The sequence below is a fragment of the Poecilia formosa genome, unplaced genomic scaffold, assembly GCF_000485575.1.
Source record: "Poecilia formosa unplaced genomic scaffold, Poecilia_formosa-5.1.2 Scaffold322, whole genome shotgun sequence".
Taxonomy (NCBI): Eukaryota; Metazoa; Chordata; class Actinopteri; order Cyprinodontiformes; family Poeciliidae; genus Poecilia; species Poecilia formosa.
In genome coordinates this window covers 329,200-350,706 of record NW_006800261.1, presented here as the reverse complement: position 1 = coordinate 350,706, position 21,507 = coordinate 329,200, and the positions used below count along the sequence as shown (strand labels likewise).

The 21,507-nt window shown below is 43.4% G+C and overlaps 1 protein-coding gene across 3 annotated transcripts in view; it reads left to right on the top strand.

Annotated features, from left to right (window-relative positions):
• The window catches only part of ncoa1 (nuclear receptor coactivator 1), a 39,034-nt gene extending 18,305 nt beyond the window's left edge, over positions 1-20,729 (top strand). Inside the window, exons 4-22 of one of the 3 annotated variants that reach the window (XM_016661308.1) lie at positions 2,599-2,765; positions 2,853-2,959; positions 3,604-3,781; positions 4,488-4,667; positions 5,117-5,194; positions 6,496-6,636; positions 7,595-7,742; positions 9,306-10,194; positions 10,619-10,825; positions 12,259-12,610; positions 13,278-13,448; positions 13,618-13,732; positions 14,902-15,070; positions 15,795-16,097; positions 17,168-17,269; positions 18,193-18,595; positions 19,233-19,395; positions 19,483-19,672; positions 20,279-20,729. In XM_016661308.1, coding sequence (XP_016516794.1) covers positions 2,599-2,765; positions 2,853-2,959; positions 3,604-3,781; positions 4,488-4,667; positions 5,117-5,194; positions 6,496-6,636; positions 7,595-7,742; positions 9,306-10,194; positions 10,619-10,825; positions 12,259-12,610; positions 13,278-13,448; positions 13,618-13,732; positions 14,902-15,070; positions 15,795-16,097; positions 17,168-17,269; positions 18,193-18,595; positions 19,233-19,395; positions 19,483-19,672; positions 20,279-20,458 — 4,243 coding nt within the window. In that variant the 3' untranslated portion in view covers positions 20,459-20,729. Of the gene's footprint in view, positions 1-2,598; positions 2,766-2,852; positions 2,960-3,603; positions 3,782-4,487; positions 4,668-5,116; positions 5,195-6,495; positions 6,637-7,594; positions 7,743-9,305; positions 10,195-10,618; positions 10,826-12,258; positions 12,611-13,271; positions 13,449-13,617; positions 13,733-14,901; positions 15,071-15,794; positions 16,098-17,167; positions 17,270-18,189; positions 18,596-19,232; positions 19,396-19,482; positions 19,673-20,278 lie in introns of all 3 variants that reach the window. The other 2 variants (XM_007573261.2, XM_016661307.1) reach the window with 2 other exon arrangements.
• The last annotated feature ends 778 nt before the right edge of the window (positions 20,730-21,507 follow it).

Here is a 21,507-nt window from a genome sequence, read left to right as displayed (position 1 = left end):
TACTGCATCCGTCCATCCATCCATCCATCCATCTATCTATACTGCATCCATCCATCCATCCATCTATCTATCCTCCATCCATCCATCCATCCATCCATCCATCCATACTGCATCCATCCATCTATCTATACTGCATCCATCCATCCATCCATACTGCATCCATCCATCCATCCATCCATCCGTCTATCTATCTATACTGCATCCGTCCATCCATCCATCCATCCATCTATCTATACTGCATCCATCCATCCATCCATCTATCTATACTGCATCCGTCCATCCATCCATCCATCCATCCATCCATCCATCCATCCATCCATCCATCCATCCATCCATCCATCCATCCGATTGTTGGTGATGCAGTAAAGACGTCACATCTTGAAACTGATGTTTCTCTATATTAATACATGAAAAGAGAGAGATTATATTTTATTTTTTTCCAGATTAAGTAAATTTGCCTATTAGTGGATTTTCTCTCTTATTGATGGAAAACATTAAAAATATGATTTTATTTGCCATTTATAGAATTTTGTCTCATCAGAACTTGAAAAATTTTTAATTTTGAAAATTATAACCCATATTCCTGCTTAGAGTGTGATGTCATGCTACAGCTTAGGTCCTGGAGGCCTAAAGTTTTCATACCCTGACTTGTCAGCCAATCAGAAACCTGCATCATGACTCTGTGCTGACCTACTTCCTGCTGTGGTCGTTTTCATGTAGACGCTCTTCACACGTTTCCCGCATACCGATCTGCAACCGATCAGCCGCACTGCATGTTTCTGGAGCTGCAGTCCAAGAGTGAGCTTCTGCCCTGCAAAAGCTCAAAGTCTTACTAAGTATTTCTGATGTAGCTTCAAATATCTTAGTTTTGTCTTATTTAAAGTGTACTGACTTATAAGTCACTTTTCAGCAACAGTAGGACCTTGTTTTAAGTCAATAATTCCTTAATGTTAATTGAAAAAGTACTTGTTCCATTTGCAGATAATTTCACTTAAAACATGACATTTTCCCCATGTTATAAGTTAAATAATTGCCCATAATAGAACTTATTCATCGATATTAAGGAATTATTTATTTAAAACAAGCTCCTAAATCTTGCTGGAAAGTTACTTGTAAGTTAATTTAGGTGTACTGAGATATTACAGACTAAAAATACTTAAGTTTTTGCAGTGTGCAGGAGTTAAAGTTGAGTTTTCGTTCTAAACATGTCAACATAGGGAGGATTTAAGCATTCATGGAAAGACAGCGAGCAAAACTGAACGGACATAAAGAAATGTTCGTTTCTTTAAGAATACCCAAAAATCAGGACAAAATTTATGCTATGCATGAGTTTTTCTGAAAAAAGTTTAAAATCTTAGACTAAACTAAATATAACCACATTTTCCCTGAGAAACAAATCAGATTGTTTTTCTCTACAGATAAAAACATCAAAAGTAATCAATACCCTGCTAGTTTCCCTTCTAGTAATCCTGTCAAAAATCAATTATATTTGCCATTTCTGCTCAGAAATTCCCTTTTGATTATTTGTTTCAAACTGCTAATGGATTAATTGACTGGTGGTGTCGGTTCTGGCAAACATCCATCTTCCTGTGTCCAGTATTTCTCCCCCTCAGCAGTTTGCCATGTGTTTCTCTCAGCAGGATGGTGAATTATTGAGGGTATTCTTGTCTGAGCACATCCTCCTGCTCTATCGCCAGTTTCCCATTTTTCACTTCTCTTCCTGCCGCTTCCTGTCGTTCAGACGGCGTTTTGAAAGCTTCATTATTCAGTAATTAGGGAGCTTTTTGCCTGCAGGGGCAGTTAATGTTTGAAGCTTTATTCCAGCTTCTGTTCAAACAGAGCACAAACCATTAACCATTATGTTAGATAAATGTTTAAATACTCAAGTCTGTCATGTTATTTAATTTTCTTTAAACATAAATTAAAGGATTTAACATGGCAAATAGATGTTTATTAACAGAATGCTAAGGTGGAAGGATATCAGCATTGATCTCACAGAAGCAGCTGTTGATGTCTGGGAAGGCTTTTTGATGCAGTTAAACCATTTAAAATATGTTTATTTAGATTTTTCAGACTTAAACAGTGAACTACACAAATATAACTACAACAAAATAATACTGAAAAAAGAAACAAAAAAAAGACATGGACATTAAAGAAAATTGGCGAATATACGGTTATTCAGAGCACTGCTACGTCTCTTTTACCAAAGTCTCTATGTGGTTGTAACTTTGTCTACAGTCCTGTTGGGCCAGTAGGAACAGAAATGGCTGCCAGATGTTTGGGTTTGTCCACCATGTCATCTCTGAGTCTGTACTTGTGAAAAGCCTCAGTCGGTTCTGATGGGGATTCCTCAAATGTAGAAACGACCTCCAGTTTCCACACCTGTAGGATCAGTCGCTTGACTTTCAGCAACTTCTGACTTCACTAAAATTTTGTCCAACTCAGACTCGACTTGGTCCTTAACGACTACTGACTTATCTTGAACTTATTCCTGTGACCTGGCTTTCACTTGGCCTCAGTGGTCACTACTTTGTTTTATTTATGTCTCAATGATATTTGTCAAGGAGTCGTGACTTACAGCTCATCTGTTTGCCGCAGTGTGGAGAAGCGAAGGCGGGAGCTGGAGTGCCGCTACATCGAGGATCTGGCTGAGCTGGTGTCGTCCAACATGGGCGACATTGCCAGTCTGAGCGCCAAGCCGGACAAGTGCCACATCCTGAGGAGCACCGTGGACCAAATCCAGCAGATCAAACGGCGGGAGCAGGGTGAGGAGAACCACGGCTTTAGAACCTCATGTACCCGTGACCAGCAAGCGGTTTCTGCATCGATCTGAATCACTTTCCTCCTGACAGAGAAAGCAGCTCTTCTGTCTCCAGACGACGACGTGCAGAAGAGCGACGTCTCCTCTAGCAGTCAGGGTCTGGTGGAGAAGGAGGCGCTGGGGCCCATGCTGCTGGAGGTAAGCTGAGGACGAGTTCACCTTGGCCCAGTTCAGTCCGGTTCGTTTGGGATGCGCGATCCGACCCTGATCCGCATCAGAAAAGCAAACTTTGGTCACCCTACAAACTTAGTTATCAGTATTATGAAAGTGAACGCTGGCACAGTTCGAATGCTAATGTGAACGCCAAGCGGATGGTAGAGCCCTCCAAAAGCAGGAAGTGAAATAGTGAGCAGGGCATTCTGGGTAAATGCAACCAAAGCAAAGGTGCACGGCCAGCGCCAGCTGGAGAAATGGCTTGTGTTCTTTTACCAAAGACAAAAATGTGCTAAAATCTGATGCCATTTTGTTTACATTTTGTGAAGGAGGAATTTGCACTCAGTGTGTACTTCAGAGGTTGTTGTGCTATTTCCTTCAGTAGTTTGTGACTTAGCGCCCCCACAGGCGAGGAGGGGAACAGCTTTTTAAATTAGTTTGGCTCATTTGACATGGTGCAGTATGAAAGCAAACTGCAGCAGCTGAAAATGTAACAAATGTTGAAACTTTGATCCCCAATGGAACCGACTCTACTGGACTGTCAGGTGTGAAAACAGTCTAAATACTCAGATTCTCCTCTGCTGCCTTGATTTTCACTTTCATCTCACTCTGTCTAAATTTTCACGCAGGCTCTGGACGGATTCTTCTTTGTGGTCAACCGCGAGGGCCGCATCGTCTTCGTTTCTGAGAACGTGATCGGTTACCTTGGATACACCCAGGAAGAGCTGATAAACTCGAGCGTCTACACCATCCTCCACGTGGGAGACCACAATGAATTTGTTCGCAACTTGCTGCCTAAAAGCCTCGGTGAGTGATCTGAGTTTGGATTCATATGGAGAAAAAAAGGAAAAACCAGGCAGAAAAGCTGAGAAAAAAGTGAAATGAAGTTCATTTTGTGCCTCTGGTCAGAGCTACAAAGTAAATTTGGGGTGTAAACTGTGCAGAGGAAGAGCAAATGTGGGCGAGTGTAATGAGAAACAATACCTTTATTCAGCGCGATGAAGTTATTTCACCGTTTGGTTTTGCAGAACAACCTTGAGGAGAGATTATAATGAAAATGGAGATGGCTGGGTGCAGCAAACGGCAAGGTCGAACAGCTGCGTGTTTTCATTCCAACAGCTGCAGCCGTTAGAGCAGAACAGCCTCTTTCCTTTAGGAAAGTCTCAAATAATTTACATGATCAACTATTTTCAGGTGAAGCCGAAAAGTTTTGGCAGCTCTGAAATATTCAGAACCATAAACCGAAATGTTGGATCAGATCATCTGTGTTGATCGATCTGTAGAGAATGTTTTCTACAGGGATGGATGGAGAGATGGATGAGTAATTGGATGAATGGATGGATGATCGGATGGATGGATGGATGGATGGATGGATGGATGGATGGATGGATGGATGGATGGATGGATGGATGAGAAATTGGATGGATGGATGGATGGATGAGTAATTGGATGTTCTCATGTTTAAAGTATCTCTTCTTCCTCTTCTTCTTCTCCCCGTTTCTCGTCCGGCCAGTGAACGGCGCGCCGTGGCCGCAGGAAGCCGGCCGCAGGAACAGCCACACCTTTAACTGTCGGATGCTGAAGCGGCCGCCGGACGAGGCGGACGCCGAGAACCTGGAGGCGCGGCAGCAGTACGAGATCATGCAGTGCTTCACCGTGTCGCAGCCGCGGCCCGTCCAGGAGGACGGAGACGGTTCGTCCTCCGTTCGTCCTTCGCCTGCAGTGAAACTTTCACAAATTAAACCAAACAAGAATCACTCTGACTGCGTTTTTCTGAGCTCCCGTAATGCTGACTATCTCAGGAATGAATCCAATTAAAAAAAATAATTGGTTTGGAACAACTTTATTTTCCCACGGTTGAAAGTTTTAAGTTTCTATTGAAGTTTGCCGGTTGGAGCGTCAGTAGACTGTCTCCATTGGTGCAGTGGCCTTGATAAATTCTGCTATGCAGCTTCTGCATTGCAGATTTTTGGCTGCTCAGCTCTCTGGGTCTTTTTGTCATTTTGGTAGGATCCGGCCTTGGAGGCTGCCAGGCTCCTCTCCTGTCTAAACGCAGGAATCTGTCCCCTTTACTTCTGCTCCTATGAAAGACAGTTACTTTTGACATGTAATTAATTTCTTTGGGGTGTTTTTGTGTTTCAGACTTGCAAAGCTGCCTGATCTGCATCGCCTGTCGGATTCCACGCACCGAGTCTTTTATTACGAAGCAGGACCCGACAGGTAAAATCTGCCACAACGGATGCAGGATCCCGGCAACGCTCAATTTATTTCACCTGGATTTTTCTAAATGTTGTCCTGCCAATAAAATTTAATTTACAATAATTCTTACTCGAAACTGAGACAAATCTCTGAAATTAGGTGAATTCTGCAATAAACTCTCCTTCTGCTCAAAGCTCCATTACAACCTTTGACCTCTTGAGTTTTAGTGGTTTTGTTGTGCTTCATTTAAACAGCAAACACTCAAAGGTACAACGGCGTATTTGGGCCGTTGTAGATTTAAAGAGAGTCAATTTCCACCATAAAACTGGGAAATTTATGAGTTTGAAAAGTTAAAAAATTGCCAGAAGAAACATGGAAATTTGAGTTTTAAAACTCACACTCATAAATTTCAATGTTTTTTTGTTCCTGAGATTAAATTCAAAATTTTTGAGATTTTTTGTAGAAAATTTTGACTTTTCAAACCGACACGTTTCCAAGTTTTTAAAAAAAAAAAATTTTGAATAATTTTCAAACTCAGATATTTTTGTGTATTTTTTTCTTGAAAGTTTCTTAAGCTGATCTCAGTTTTTTGGCAGAAATGTATTAATTTTGTGTGTTTTTTCTTTTTTATCTGCAGTGGCCCCAACACACTGTCGTACAAAGGTTCTCCTAGGACTGTGCAATAAAACAATAATATCTGTCATTGTCCATAAAAAGGTTGCCATCTCCACTAAATTTGATATCTAAATTTAAAGCCTTAAAATGTCTCAAATTCATATTAAACACCAGGTTGGCCTTTAGTATGTTAATCACAGCTCTTAAATTTTGTCTTGGCTAGACTGTTTGATAGCCTGTTCTCTATTATGTTTTCTTTTACAGCTGGACTTTTCTGTCAGCTAAAAGTTTGAGTCGCACCAATAACTCACTGCTAATGTACCTTTGCTAGCAAGCTAGCTTCTTTGTGTCTGTCATGACTAAGTGAAAATCAGTGGCCAGTCAGCTGGTGAAGTTCATACATTTCTGTGGAGATATTGGTCATGCTGGTTTTAAAAAGTCTTAGTTTGACGTGTGATCAACATCAATAAGAACATCTGAAAGGGCATTCAAAGCCCTATTGGTGAAGAAACAAGGATTGCAAAGTCTAATACAGACTTTATCCTGCAAAGAGTTTCTGTGGCCAGAAAATCTCATGATTTTTCACTAAATTAATATATTTACTTCCACGTAATTGGAAAACCACACAGAGCTCCAGATTTCTCCTTGAATTTTGCACGAGGACCTCGGCTGCAGCTCAAACTGATCTCTGTGTCGCTGTGCTCCAGGGAAGATCATCTCCATAGAAACCAGCGCTCTGCGAGCGACGGGCCGGCCTGGCTGGGAGGACCTGGTCAGGAAGTGCATCTACGCGTTTTTTCAGTCGCAGGGCAAGGAGCCCTCGCATGCCAAGAAGCTGCTGCATGAAGGTGAGCAGCAGCAAAACCCACTGACACGTCTAAATGCGTCTTCATTAGCAGAAAACAGCAGAGCTAAAACCGTCACATGTTGCAGATGCTTCATCAATGGTTTCAGACACAAATGAAGATTTAAAGGAATTATCAGCTTAATAAAGTTTGTGTTTCACCGTTTCATCGAAAATAAACATTTAGAGGAAGTTGAGTGGAAGGAAAAAGTGTGGCCCCAAAAGGAAAACACAAGAGAAACTCGTAATGTACAGATTCTTTACACATAGAAATATAACAAAATAAATGATTTTTTAAAAATTGGGTAATTTTGAATATTTCTATTATATATGAAAAATATGAAAATTTAGAGAAAGTTGAGTGGAAGGAAAAAGTGGATACCACAAAAGTGAATACCATAAGTGAAACTCATATTGTGTAGATTTTTTACACATGGAAATATAATAAAATAAAAATATTGCATAATTATTATTTTTTTTTAATTTTGATGAATTTTTTTTTCTTGCTTCTAGAAAATAAAAATTTAGAGAAAGTTGAGTGGAAGGAAAAAGTACAAATGAGTACCACAAGAGGAACTGATATTGTACAGATTCTTTACACTTGGAAATGTGATAAAATAAAAATATTGCAAGAATTTATTTTTTTGTAATTTTGATGATTTTTACTTGTAGAAAATAAAAAATGAGTGAAAGGAAAAAGTGTGGTAGCAGAAGGAAACCACAAGTGAAACTCATATATAGGATAGATTCTTTGAACATAGAAATATAAGATGAACTATTTTTAAAAATATTTTTGTATTTTTGATGAGATTTGCTTATAAAAAATGAAAATGTAGAGAAAGTTGAGTGAAAGGAAGAAAGCATGTGAACAAAAGCATATCCAGACTGATTTGGGGGATAAACATGTTTGTAAACTTGGTGATGATCGCTCAGCTTAATGTTTTTCTCTCCCTCTCCGTCAGTGATGGCGCACGGCACCGCCGTCAGCCCTCTGTATCGGTTCACGCTGAGTGACGGGACGCCGCTCAGCGCTCAGACTCGCTGCAAGTTCTGCTGCCCACCAAAACCCGACGTTCAGCCCTTCATCATGGGCATCCACACTATTGACAGGTATCCCACCGACACGAACCAACAAACGATTCCTGCTGAGCAAACACAAAGCCTGTGGATTTTCCTAATGTTTTATGAGAGACGGCAGGCGCAAATCGTGACACCGCACCTACTAATGGCACTTCCGGTGGCAGGTGTCATTACGCGCCACAAATGCCACTGCTTTCAGGGATACCGGTCAGTGTTGTCGCTGACTTCGGCTGATTTCGGCACCTCGTACTGGCACTTCCTCTGACACCTGCCATTAGTGCCACTGTTTTCGGGTCTAGCTGTCAGTGTTGTCACTGACTTCGGCACCTTCCAAGGGTTGCCGCTACCTCATACTGGCACCTCCCACGCCTCACGGACCGCTCTCGCCTATTTTCGCTGACGAGATTTAGGGTGGCCATCTTATAGCGGTCGACCGCTCCACTCAGCGTTATACATTGGACAGGCACAATGACGTATTTGAGCATTTAATCTTTCATAACACGCTGTTTTTTTACTGGAAACCTTAAACAAACAGCTATATTTATAAAAATTTTATTTTAAAGGTTTTTTTAATTGTATTATGCTTTGTGGGGAAAACAATAGAATAGGAATAGAATATTCTTTGGTGACAGCTTCTGTGTCAGATTTAATATGAATGAATTTATAATTAATGAAAACAACGGTGGATCTGGCAAAACGTATTGCATTTCCTCTTAAGTGTTGTGTTCCCTCAAAAAAGCAAATATGCCCTGGTCTATTTTTTATACAGTCTCAAATTTCAGTTTCCATTAAAGAGCCTCAGTGAAAACATGTTGACAGGTGCCACTTGTGCCACCGTACTCTGTAGTAAGGTGCCACTTGTGCCACCCACCTTACTCTGTAGTAAGGTGCCACTTGTGCCACCCACTTTACTCTGTTGTAAGGTGCCACTTGTGCCACCTTACTCTGTAGTAAGGTGCCACCTTACCAGTGGGTAAGGTGGCACAAGTAAGATGGCCATGGGTGCCACAGGCTGCTAACCTCATTCTCTATCTGTTTCAGATAGGATGTAGTATATGAATAACTTTAGTTCAAACAAATAGAAATAAAATATATCTTAATTACAACATAATTCTCATACATATTTAAATATACAGCCGGTGTTCAGACTTAACAGAGAAAGACAACTCCTGCATAACTGAATCCAGTGTTTCCCAACCTGGTCCTCAAGCCAAACTGACCTGCATGTTTCAGATGTTCGCCTGCTTCAGCACATTCAGATGACTGCAATTCATCAAAACCCTGTTAATCAGCCACCAATTGAAATCATGTGCTGAAGCAGGGCAACATCTAAAACATGCAGGTCAGTGTGCCTTGAGGACCAGGGTTGGGAAACACTGGATTAATCGTTATCAGTTATTGATTAATAAATTAATCGTTACCAGCAGCCCTGTATGAATGGAGTTTCCAGGCTCTTTAGGTTAAAAAACATCAAAATCTGCATCAATAAAACGGATTTTCTTGTAGATTTCTATCAAATCTGTTGTTTTGAGTTTGATGTAGCATTTATTTTCTCCCCCCCTCTCTCTCTCCCTCTCTCTCTCTCTCTCTCAGGGAACACAACACTGCTAGCTCTCAGGAAAACACTAACCCCAGCCTTCCTCCGACCCCCAGCAGTATTGCCCACACCCCGTCCCGGTCCCCTTCGCTCCCCCCCGGCAGTAACTCAAACCAAGGCTCTGTCCTTCACGCCAACAACAGCGGACACAACCCCTCCACACCAACAGGCTACCTGACGCCCAACCGGACGAACTGCCCCCAGGAGGTCAGCAGTCCCTCGGCTCTCAGCAGCCCTCACACAGCCACCTCTACCTCGTTTATGTCGCCCAGGATGCCGCGAGCCAGTCCTGGGTTGGGGGGAAGCCCTCGGGTCCCGGGAAACCCCTTCTCCCCCTCCACGCCGGGGCTCCAGTCCCCTTCGGGGGCGCCGAGCAGCGGTGGGTCGGCAGGGTCTTTCCCCCTGTCCTCTCCTGGACTTCAGAGACAAGCCAGTATGCCCACCGGCTCCTCCACTCGCCCGCTGTCGGCAAAGCCCCAAACGGGAGCGGGAGACGGGGGAGAGGACTCGAATAAAGCCCCCCTTCCATCTGCCTCACCGCTGGGGAACCCCAGACTCAACCAGCTCCTGGACAGCAGTGTCACAGGAGCTGAATCCAACAACAACAACTCATCACCTCATCCTCCTCAGCCCTCCCTGGGTCCTCAGTGCCCCGCTTCCCACAGCAGTCTGACGGAGCGGCACAAGATCCTGCACCGGCTGCTCCAGGACAGCAGCCCCAACGACGCCGCCTCCGCCGCAGAGGACGGAGGGAATAAAAATGAAGTTGAGATCAAGAAGGAGCCGCCAGTGAGTCCGGCGCTGAGCACAGCATCCCACAAGTCCAACTCCAGAGAGCCGCAGGACCACCAGCTACTGCGATTCCTCCTGGACACGGACGAAAAGGTGATTTTCATTCATTCTTCATCTGTTTCACCAGCAGCATCTCAGGAAATGATTCTAACTAGAGCTGGAACGATTGATCAAATTAATCATGATTAATCGTTTGAGATGATCATCAACTTTAGTACAGACTCAAAAAAGTCCATATGCTGAAAGAACAATCCACTCAGAGCAGTAATTAAAATAAAACTACAAAAATATAAACGTTTTGCATTTGACAAAGAAAATAGTCTGCAAAAATGTTGAACCAAAAACTCCTCAAGTTAATCATCAGAGTAATCAGTCAGTTGTCAGAATAATCGTTAGTTATTGAACTGTCAGAGTGATCAATCATCAAAATAATCGATTGATCGTCATTGTTAGATTATTTAATTACTAACATAATTGTTGGCTTCAGCCCTGATTCTAACCAAACGTGTCTGTGAAGGACCTGGGCGACCTCCCACCTCCGTCAGCCCTGAGCCTCCAGACGGTCCGGGTGAAGGTGGAGAAGAGAGCCAGCGGCGACGGCCTCACCTGCTCGGGTTCGTCCTTCCCACCTGGCGGGACGCCCAAACTACCGGGGATCCCTGTCGGCTCGGCCGGCGCCAGCCCCAAATCCAGTCCTCTGGGAGAAAACCGCAGGGACTCCACGGTACGCTTCAGCCTGAAATCAACACTCAGCACATTTATCTCTCTTCTTTCACGTTTCCTCTCCTCTCATTTCATCCTGTCAGATTCCACTTATCTTTATATTACGCCGCTCTACTTTATTTTCTAATAAAGTCGTTTATCATCTGAAAAAAGGACTTTGGACCACTGAGGAAAAGTCTGGTTCTGTTTTTGCAAATCTCCCACTAATCCTTGGGTGCAGTTTTTCCTTCCACTCAACTTTCTATGAATATGCTGATTTTCAGTTGGGTTTTCATAAATCGTCCCCAATTTTCTTAAATTTGGGAGATCTGTGCATGTGAAGCAAATCTTATCTACTTTGGCAGAAGTCTAAAAATGAACCACTGTTGTCTTCTGCTCTGCAGTGGGAGACGTGTGGCTGACGTGTCATGTCTGCATGTTTCCAGCTAACAGCAGTCACCCCACTGTCGCCAACTCAGCCACTTTCTTGCTATATTCACCGACATTCCAGACAGAAGAATTGGTATCGACCAAAATTGGAATTAAGTTTTCATCATTTATAAGAGTTAATCATAAAATGACAACAAATAAAGACTTGAAATTGTTCACTCTGTGTTTATTGATGCTCTATAAGATACAGGATTCAATCTCTGGAAAGGTTTATATTTCCTGTAGATCAGAAAGAAGCAGCAGTTCATTCATAAAACGATATCAGCAGCCACTAAATCAGACTAAACGGCACAACTTCCTGTTTGTGTCTGGATCCAGTTTATGACGGCATGACGCGTCATTTTTCCGTTTAAAGAGTTTACAGAAAGGCTGCGACTGACAGAAACGTTTCCTTCTGGGATGTTTCCATAAAAACAAAGTCGATTGTTTATTTTCTTGGACTTTAGAAGCCCGTCCGTCACACTCACATGGTAACACTTTATTTGAAGCCGTGTGCATAAAACTGACAGTGTCAACTTTGCATTATTTGGTTAATTATTACTTTTTTTTTGGCAAAGTTTCATTGAAACTTGCATTAAAAGTATTTTAAAATTGTAAACTTTGTATTATTCTGTGAATAACTTTGGTAAATAAACTTTTTTGATGCAAAATTCCATTAAAAGTATCAACTTTGCAATATTCTGTAATTGATTACATTTTAAATGCAAAGTTGAATTAAAAGTTGCATTTAAAATATATTAAAAGTGTAAACTTTGTATTATTTGTTAAATAATGGCACTTTTAATGCAAAGTTGCATTAAAACGGTCAGCTTTGCAATATTCTGTTTTCAATTACATTTTTAATCCAAAGTTGAATTAAAAGTTCAGTGTTTATTCAATGAAACCTCATGACAACAATAATAAACATTCACAGAGACTCCTTCATGTCAGGCTCACCCCTCTAAATAAAGCGTTGCCACTTTCCCACCTGTCCAGATGTTTAGCTCTGTTTCCTCCTGCCTGTAGTTATCTGTTGGACCTGCTGATCCGGACGCGCTCAGCCAGCTCCTGCCCGGCCTCAGAGGTCCGCTCGGAGCCAAGCAGGGCAGCGAGGAGTCGGTGAATCCCGGCGGAGGCGGCGCCCAGCTCCACTCTCCCTCCACGCAGCTCCCGGCTCCGCTCCAGTCCCCGGTGCCTCACCTCCAGTCGCCCCTGTCCCAGCCGCAGTCTGTCCCCCAGCTGCAGTCCCCGTCGCCTCAGCTGCACTCCCCGTCCCACCAGGTCAAGCTGCAGTCCCCCACTCACCTGCAGCCCGGTGAGGCCTGCACTCCCCGCAACGTAAATGTGAAGAGGGAGCCGCCAGGGACTCCGAACAGAGGTACTCACTTTGTGTCAAAGGTCAGCAAAATGTGAAGTCAAGCAGTTAAAGTGGTCTGACTTTTTTTTGTTTGTTTTTTATTTTATTTTTTTTATTTTTTCCCCCCAGAAAATTAATATTTACTCATTTTAGATCTTTAAAATAATTTTTGGGGAACAAAACTGCATCATTTGTTAAATTTTTAGCTGGCGTCATTTGTTTTCACTCTGCACTAAGTCAAACAATCCAAACTAATTAAAAACCTGTTCCCCTCCTTGCCTGTGGGGGCGCTGCACTGAAGGAAACGACATAAAAATCTCTGAAGACGACAATGAGTGCAACTTCGTTCTTCATGAAGTGAAACCCAAAATGAAATGCCATCAGATCTTTTGATTTTGGTCAAACACCATGAGACATTTCTCCCGCTGGCGCTAGGCTAACCGGTCTGTTTTGGTTGCATTTACCCAGAATGCACTGTGCTATTGTTTGCTTTCTGCTTATGGAGCGGTTTCCAGTTCACTTGGCATTCGAACCCCATCAGAGTTTGCCTTTTGGTCCACATCAGAGTTCAGTTAGCATTCACACCTCCCCAAATGAACCAGACTTTCTCGGCAAACGAACCAGAGTTGGATTAAAGGGGACTAAACAGAACCGATGTGGCCTCTTGACCTTTGTGTTCCGGTTTCAGGACTTGTTGACGGCGTCCCGACCTCAGGCTGCAGCCTCCAGACACAGCAATCGTTTGATTTTTGCAACCCTGCCACTCCAAGCCAACAACAGGGAGACCTCTTCCAGACCCCCAAGGATAGCAGCCCCTTTCCAGAGACCGAAGTCATCAACCCTTTTGCTCCGAGTACTGGTACAGAAGAGAACCAGTTAAAACGATAAAAACAACAATAAAAACACAATTTAGCTGATATCAAATGAAGAAAAACTTGCACTTTCTTTGCCAGTTCTGTCATCTGTTACATACTTGAGTCTGACAGCCAGATCTTACCACCAGATAAAGTTATTAAATTCCTCTCCAGGGCTGACGAAGATGGATGTGGGAGATTCCCAGTTCCAGCCTCTGGCTCTGACTGACACTTTGTCTTTTGATGGACATGGGACTCCTTTACAACCCTCCTTAGCTTCGCCACAAGAGTAAGTGCTACAGTTTGCTGCAGTATTTTAAGTTACATGTTTGTCTCTGGAGGAGTTTTACTCCAACGTTTCTGCCTGAACATTCAATGTTGATCAACGTTAAGTAGCTTCTGAATGTCCATCCACTTTGACACTCGACACTGTTCACCATGTTGTTGAAGTGACTCTCTGGTCAAAGTACTCAGGTGGTTCAAACTTAAATTATGAACATAATTACATGTGGCGTTCCCCAAGGTTCTTTCTTGGACGCCCCTTATTTAATACCTACATGCTCCCACTAACTCAGATTATAAAAAGTAATAAGATTAGCTATCACAGCTATCCAGATGATACTCGACTCTACATTATGATTTCTTAGAAAGATCTAGAGAAACAGTTTCAAAGCTTTAGCCTCACAGAGCAGCCCTCCCACATGATTCCCCCACTCAGCTCCTTCAGACTAGCCAGCAGCAATTAGCAAAAAGCTGCCCATCTGCTGAGCTCGTTATAGGCGCTACTTCTCAGAACGTTTGGAAAAATGTTATTAAAATGGTTAATAAAGGAGCCGTTTTGTGACGACTTCCTGGAGGCAGAGCTTCAGAAAGAGCAGCAGTTTCTTAAAGAGACAGAGGCTCAATTTCAGTGTGTTAAACTACAACTTCAATATCTTAAATCATCTTTAATATGCAGCATTTGTATAGTAACTGAAGACAACATAGTGCTATAAAATTGTGCTATAAAATCAAGCATAATGCTGTTCAACCATCCAGACCGCTCAGGTCTTCTGGTTCTGATTCTGCTCTGCATCCCCAGAACCAAACATGGAGAGGCAGCATTTAGCTTCTATGCACCACAGATCTGGAACAAACTTCCAGAAAACTGTAAAACAGCCAAAACACTGAGTTTCTTGAAATCAAAGCTAGAGAACCCATTTGTTTAGAGCTGCCTTTCATTAATAACTGGAATATCATTAGTTTTATTCCGGTTTGTTACACAAATAAACCAGACTTAACCACAGGATTTTATTTTCGGACTTATTCTCCTTTTTGGTGTATTTTCCCTCATTGGGCCAAATAATCATGTGTTTTTCTGAAGTGTCTTATCATTTGTGTGCTGATGATGTTGAACTCTAATGATTTTTAGCTAGTTTTAGGCTGCATGATGTAATCTGATTGTGTTTCCCGGAGCAGACAGCGTGTGCCGGGCACGCTGGACGAAGAGCTGGGCCCTCCGACCACACCTGAAGCCCGAAACGATGAGAAGGCTCTGATCGAGCAGCTCGTGTCCTTCCTGAGCGGGACGGACGAGAGCGAACTGGCCGAACTGGACAAGGCCCTGGGTATCGACAAACTGGTTCAGGTAACCCAGTAAACGCCTTGGACTGGCTGGAAATGATGCAGAAAATGGAGGAAATAAAAACTTTGGGAAGTGGGTTTTTGTTAGGTTTCTTTAAGCCACAGAGGGTCGGCTTCAGGGTTTGTACCGGTGGTTAAAATCCTTGAAAATGCCTGATTTTCAGTTAGATGTCTTCAAGGTTTTGATTTCTGCATAATATTCTTGATATTCAAACAGTTTGGTAGCAAAATTCAGTCTAATATTTGATTAGAGGCCAAACTGAAACAGTTCATATGCCTCATAAACAGACAGATTCATTTTTTTTCTCACTGTCTGAAGTTAAATCAGGCTAAACTTGTTTTAAGTCAGTTAGAATAACCAACATGCCTAAATGGCAGAAAACATCTTTTAGAGATTTTTCAATCTTCCTCCATTTAATCTGAGCAGGAAGATAATTTACCTAAAGTGTCAGCAAACTGCTTCAGCTATTGCATCAAGAAACTAGAGATCAGGCCCGAAATCTCTGAACCTTCAGAGCCACATAAAGACGGTTACAAAGCCAGCCTTCTGTCACCTGGACAGAACCCAAATCTAAGATTTTTTTGTGGCTTTTTCAGTCAGTTTCATGTGTTTACAACTTATTTCCTGGCGTAAATCTTTGACTTTATTCTGTTTTTTTCTTAATTCTTTCAATGTAGCAGTTGAAGACATGGTTTAATCATAATAAATGGCTTTTCCCCCCTCGTAGGGCGCCTGCTTTGACCCTTTTCCCCAAAATTTGCCACCCCAGCAACCCACTGCCACCCCGGTTTCCATGGAGCCCAAACCGCCTACCTACACCTCCCAGTTCCCCCCAGCTTCACAGGCTCCGTTTCCTCCAGAGCTGGCCGCGGTGGGGCAGCAGGGCGTGACATTCGGAGCCCCCCGCGGGGCTTTCCCCATGGGGCTGAGGCCCGGCTTGACCAGGCCGCAGGGAATGGGCCCCCAGCTGCGGCTGCCGCCCAACCAGCTGCGGCTGCAGCTGCAGCAGAGACTGCAGGGCCCGCAGCAGGTGAGATTGTCGCTGCTGATGCTGCGGCTATCGATTCAGTGCTTTTAATGTCTTGAGTCACTTCTGTGCCTAATGCATAGAAACATTATGGATGTAATTTATTTACGGTTGTAGTGCTGTTAACAAAAGGACAAAGTGTTATCCGTAACGAGAGTCAGACAGAAACACTCGTACTTCTTTCAGTGGTATTGATTTGCTGCCCTTTGCGTCCGTCTCAGTCACACTTCATCATGACGAGACTCCGTTCTTCTCCTCATATTGATTAAGAAGCTCTTAGAGAGCGCGCCGCTTCCCGCCTCACAAATATCCATCTCATCCTGTCAGACTCTTCACTTATTTATTTTTAAGACGACCTATTATGCAAACTTCACATTTAGCATGTTTTTATACTTCCATTGGTTTTCTGCTGCTTATAAAACAAACACAGAGCCATCTTTGGTAATAAATGCTTTTGTTTTCCTGGCAGTGAACTTCCTGTAAGATTTTCCTACTTTTTTGCTTCTAAACGAAGGCGTCCGAGTAAACTTACTTCCTAAAGTCTTCATACTTCTTCTGTCGTTTCACATTTTGTCACTTTACAACCTAAAACTTTATGGTATTCTATGTGGATTTTATGTGATGTTATTGTGGAGTTGAAGAAAAAGATGCAAGACTTCCGCCTGCCACCTAGCAACCCCAGCAGAGCTCCAGCATGTTTGGTCAGCTGGTTTTTCTGCTGGGTTTCTGGATGGAAGGAGGTTGTTTGTGCAGGAAGCTCCACTTCTGCTTTTCAAGCATCTACGGTTGTATAATTCTGCCTCTGTTGGCAACCATTTTCACCTGTGAGTGTAAACTTTGAGTTTGGGGGGGCGTGTCCAGCTGCAGCTTATTTTGATTTAAAGTGACAGAGCCCTAAAACAGCTTAAAATATGCAGAACTAACCAGATTGAAATCTTATCTGAGTATGAGTTTGTGCAAAAAAATGTAAATGTAAAATGTTTTGTTTATCCCAGAGACCTATAATAATCTGTTCAATGAAGCAAAATAGTTCACCTTTAATAGACAAATTTCTTCTTTCTTTTTATTTCCAGCTCCAGAACCGGCTGGCAGCCATGAATTCATTCCCAGGAGGACCCCAGCAAGTGAACATGGGGGTCCGACAGGCAATCCAGCTACCCCAGATGTCCTCACAGGTCAGTCAGGACTTTATCTCTTTAAAAAATAAAAGCCACACCATTGCAGCTAAATGTTTGATGGTGTAGAAACAACACAGTGTTTATCCGTCGTCATTAGTGGCCATGTTAACTAGCCTTAGCATTCACAACTCACTCTGCTAGCTGCAGTGTAGCAGAGAGCAAGGGATGGAGGGTAATTGACAGCGCTAAGACCCGCCTCCTGGCTCTGATTGGTTGTTTCTAGTTAGCTCTGCAAGAAGGCAGAAGAGCTTGATTTTTTTCTTCATTTTATTTGTTGTTTCTGTTGTTTTGTTTATTTATTTTGGATATTTAGAATTTCTTCCAGTTCCAGCGTTAAATGTTGATTACAATGTAAACTTATTTATTTTTGAGAATATGGTCAATTCAAATATAATTTATAATATCTGGGTAACAGAGGCAAAATTCAACTGTCCTGTTGGCAAACTCTGCTAATCCAACTCATCTGCTTTTGATGCTGCTATTTAAATCTCTGTCTTTGCAGAGAGATGTTGGAGTAGGGGATATGTTCAGTTCAAATTAAAAATAATTTATAATATCTGAGAAGCAGAGGTGAAATTCAATAGTAGCATGTCTGTGATGACAGTATCAGCTGTTGGCAAGCACTGCTAATCCACCTTATTTGCTTTTGCTGCCCCTCTAAGTGAGATGAGAGATGTTGGAGTAGGGGATATGATGGTAGTTTGAACTTTCTCCTCTTATCGACTTAAAACAACCTCCTATATCTTGCTGGAAAGTTACTTTTAAGTTGCTTTTGTCTCATTTGAAATTTATTCTGATATTTTCTCTACAAACTTGATCAAAATTACTTTGCAATATTTTGTGTTTTGCAGTGCAATGACGTTTGGGACAAATTAGGTTTGTAGAAGCTGAATTTGTTGTGTTGTAAATTGCTTTAGCAGCCGCCGCTGAACGCCCAGATGCTGGCGCAGCGTCAGAGGGAACTGTACAGCATCCACCACCGGCAGCAGCAGCAGCTCCTCCAGCACAAGGTCAGGCTCATGAGACAGAACATGGTGGCGGGCGCGCCGGCCGGGGGCCCGGGAACCCCCAGGGCACCCAAGGGCCCCCCGACGACGTCTCAGCAGCAGTTCAGCTTCCCGCCGGGGTTCGCCCCGATGGCGGGCAGCACCCCTACCTCACCGAGTCACTTCAGCGCCGCGCCGGGGGCCCCGTTGGACACCAAGATGTCCGCCAGGGGGCCCCTGAGCAACCAGGCGCTGCTGGGTGGCTTACAGGGCCAGTTTGATGGCGCCGGGAACCCGACGATGCAGCAGGGGCTGTTTCAGCAGTTTGGAGGGTCTGGTGAGTTCAAGGAAGCTGGGATATTAGAAAAGTTGAGGAGTTCAGGGTTCATCTAATGGGTTAAGGTCTGAAGACAAAACATGGGAAAAGATGGTTTACAGACCATTTCATACATCCATCCATCGCTTCATTCATCCCTTCATCCAAACTCGTCTAACATACATCTGTCCAGTAGTCGTCTAGCAACCCTTTTGTCCAATTTTCATGTGTTCCTTTCTATTCTTTTGTCAGATATTTGTCTTTGTTGCTTTCTTTTTTCTGATATTCATCTTTCTTTCTTTCCTTTTGTCCAACATTCATGTCCTTCTATCTATCCTTTATCCATTCCTCTATTCCTCTGTTTGAGCACTTTTTTGCATCTATCCATTCTTATTTCATGTTTCTTCAGCCTCCATATTTACAGCCTATATGCTTTTAAATGTCTTAAAAAGTTAAATATTGCATTTACACTTTGAAAATCCTCCACAGAGTCTGAGATTTGATTCTGAAAATGTTTTGATATTTTGAGATGGAGATATATCTTAAAAGAAAAAAAATAAGTTCCAGACACAATGAAGATATATTTTATAAACAGCTTTACATCACTTTTAAAACAGCTGGATTCCAGTTTTGTGATGAAACGGTTTCTTTTCCACAGCTGCGGTGCAACAAGACCCCCCATTTCCTCCTGAGATGAGCCCCACAAGCCCATTGTTATCACCTCAGAACTCCACCTCCCAGAGTCCCCTGCTTCAGCAGGCACCAACTCCTGGCTACCAGTCACCAGACATGAAGAGCTGGCAGCAGACAGGCCTGGGCGGGTAAGGACTCGCTCTCATTATCGATGCTTTTCTCATCAATTTATAGCTTGTATTACATTGGGTCTGAACTCCTTTCTTGTCCTACAGCCTGTTCAGTCAGTCAGGACAGAGTGCAGGACAGGCGTTTGGCCAGCAGGGGGTGTACAACAACATGAGCATCACCGTCTCCATGGCTGGAGGCACAGGCGGCGTCAGCTCTTTACCTCCCATGGGACAGGCGGTTGGGATGAGCAACAGTAACCTCAGCAACGCCAGCTCAGTGTGCAGCGAACAGCAGGTTGGTGAGACCTACACGCTGATGGTTAGAAAGATGTTGGAGTAAGGGATATGGTCAATTCAGCTTCAAAAATACGTAATTTATTCCAGTTGGAAATTAAACGTTGTTGCAACTCATAACATTCGAGTAAATTCAAAAAGTGGTTGTAGATGGTGAAGCTGTGCTGCGATCAGCGTTGCTACGACTCTAACTGAAGAGTCGTAGCAACGCTTACAGTTTGTAACTGTAATGGCATGCTACCAGCTCAACTTCAGAGCAGCGTTGATGATATTTAACAAGTCTGGATGACACCATCAGTTGTTGGCAAGCACTGATAATCCACTGCATTAGATTTGCTGCCCCTCCTTTAATGTCTGTCTGGGCAGAGAGACGTTGGAGTAGGGGATATGGTCGATTCAAATTAAAAAGTATTTCATAATATCCAGGCAGCAGAGGCAAAATGCAATAGTAGCATGTCCTTGATGATAGCATCAGTTGTTAGCTAGCTCTACTTTTGCTGCCTTTAATGTCTGTCTGGGCAGAGAGACGTTGGAGTAGGGGATATGATGATGGTTCCTTGTCCATCCATGAAGCCTCCTTTTCAGCTCTTTGCGCCTGTGTCTGCAGGTGCAGCAGGTCCAGGTGTTTGCTGACGTCCAGTGCACGGTGAACCTCGTCAGCAGCGACTCCTACCTGAACCAGGGCTCGATGGGGGCCGCGGCTCCCCAGAAGGGCCCCGTTCCCCAGGGCTCGCAGACCAGCCAGGCCCAGCAGAAGAGCCTCCTCCAGCAGCTCCTCACTGAGTGACGCCCGCCCCATCCCGTTGGCTCTCCTGCTCCCTCCCACTGTTCTTTACCGCCGCCGCTGCTTTGGAGGCCGGCGCACCAGACCCATCGCTGTCTCCGTCTCACCTGTCGGACGGACGGAGTCGGCGGGTGTCGGTGGAGGGGCCTGGTCACTTCACCGGGCCAGAACTTAAAGGAGCAGCGGTGTTATTTAAACCTGCCTGTCTAATCTGTCTGACAACCTGTCTGTCTGCCTCAGCCTATTAAAGGCAGTGTTGTCTTGCTGCTCATTTCTCGGTGACCTACTTCCTGCTTCCTGACCCAAGACAAAACAACTGCGACGTCATTGTAGATTTGCCAAGTTTTCGTCACTGTCAAATCAGGGCCGACCTCCTCTTCCTTTCTTTCTTTCTCTTTTTCTTTCTTTCTCTCTTTCTTTCTTTCCTTCTCTCTTTTTCTCTTTTTCTTTCTTTCTTTCTTTGTCTTTTTCTTTCTTTCTTTCTCTTTCTCTCTTTCTCTCTTCCTTTCTTTCTCTCTCTCTTTCTGTTTTTCTGTCTTGATGGCGGGAACGCCCGCACATCAGCAGCACCTCTGGCTTTTGATCTCCCTTTGTTTGTGTCGTTTCTGTTCGTCTCTTTCTCTCTCAGCGATGTGGGAATGTTAAGGTTTCAGACCTCAGCGGCATTGTGGGATAGATGCTCAGTATCAGCTGGTTCTGGTTCTGGTCCTCTCTATCTGCTGCAGTGCCTGGTGGAAGTGCGAGTTTCTCCCAAGCTCTGCTTCTTCTTTTTTTTTTCTATTCTGGTTTTATTTGTTATGTTTTGGGTTGTTTAAAAAAAAATCTGCTCTCTCTCCGTCATCATCATCATCATCATTACGACCTCCAGAACAAGCTTTGACACCAACCGGGACGGACAGATGGATGGGAGTCAGAGGGGATGCTGCTCAGTTTTGAACTTAGATGTCTTTCTTTATTTTTTATTTCTGTCAGAGTATAAAAACAGACTGTTATGATTATTTAACTGTCTTGTCCATCACATTTTAGCCTCACCTCAGCAGATGTGAATCCAG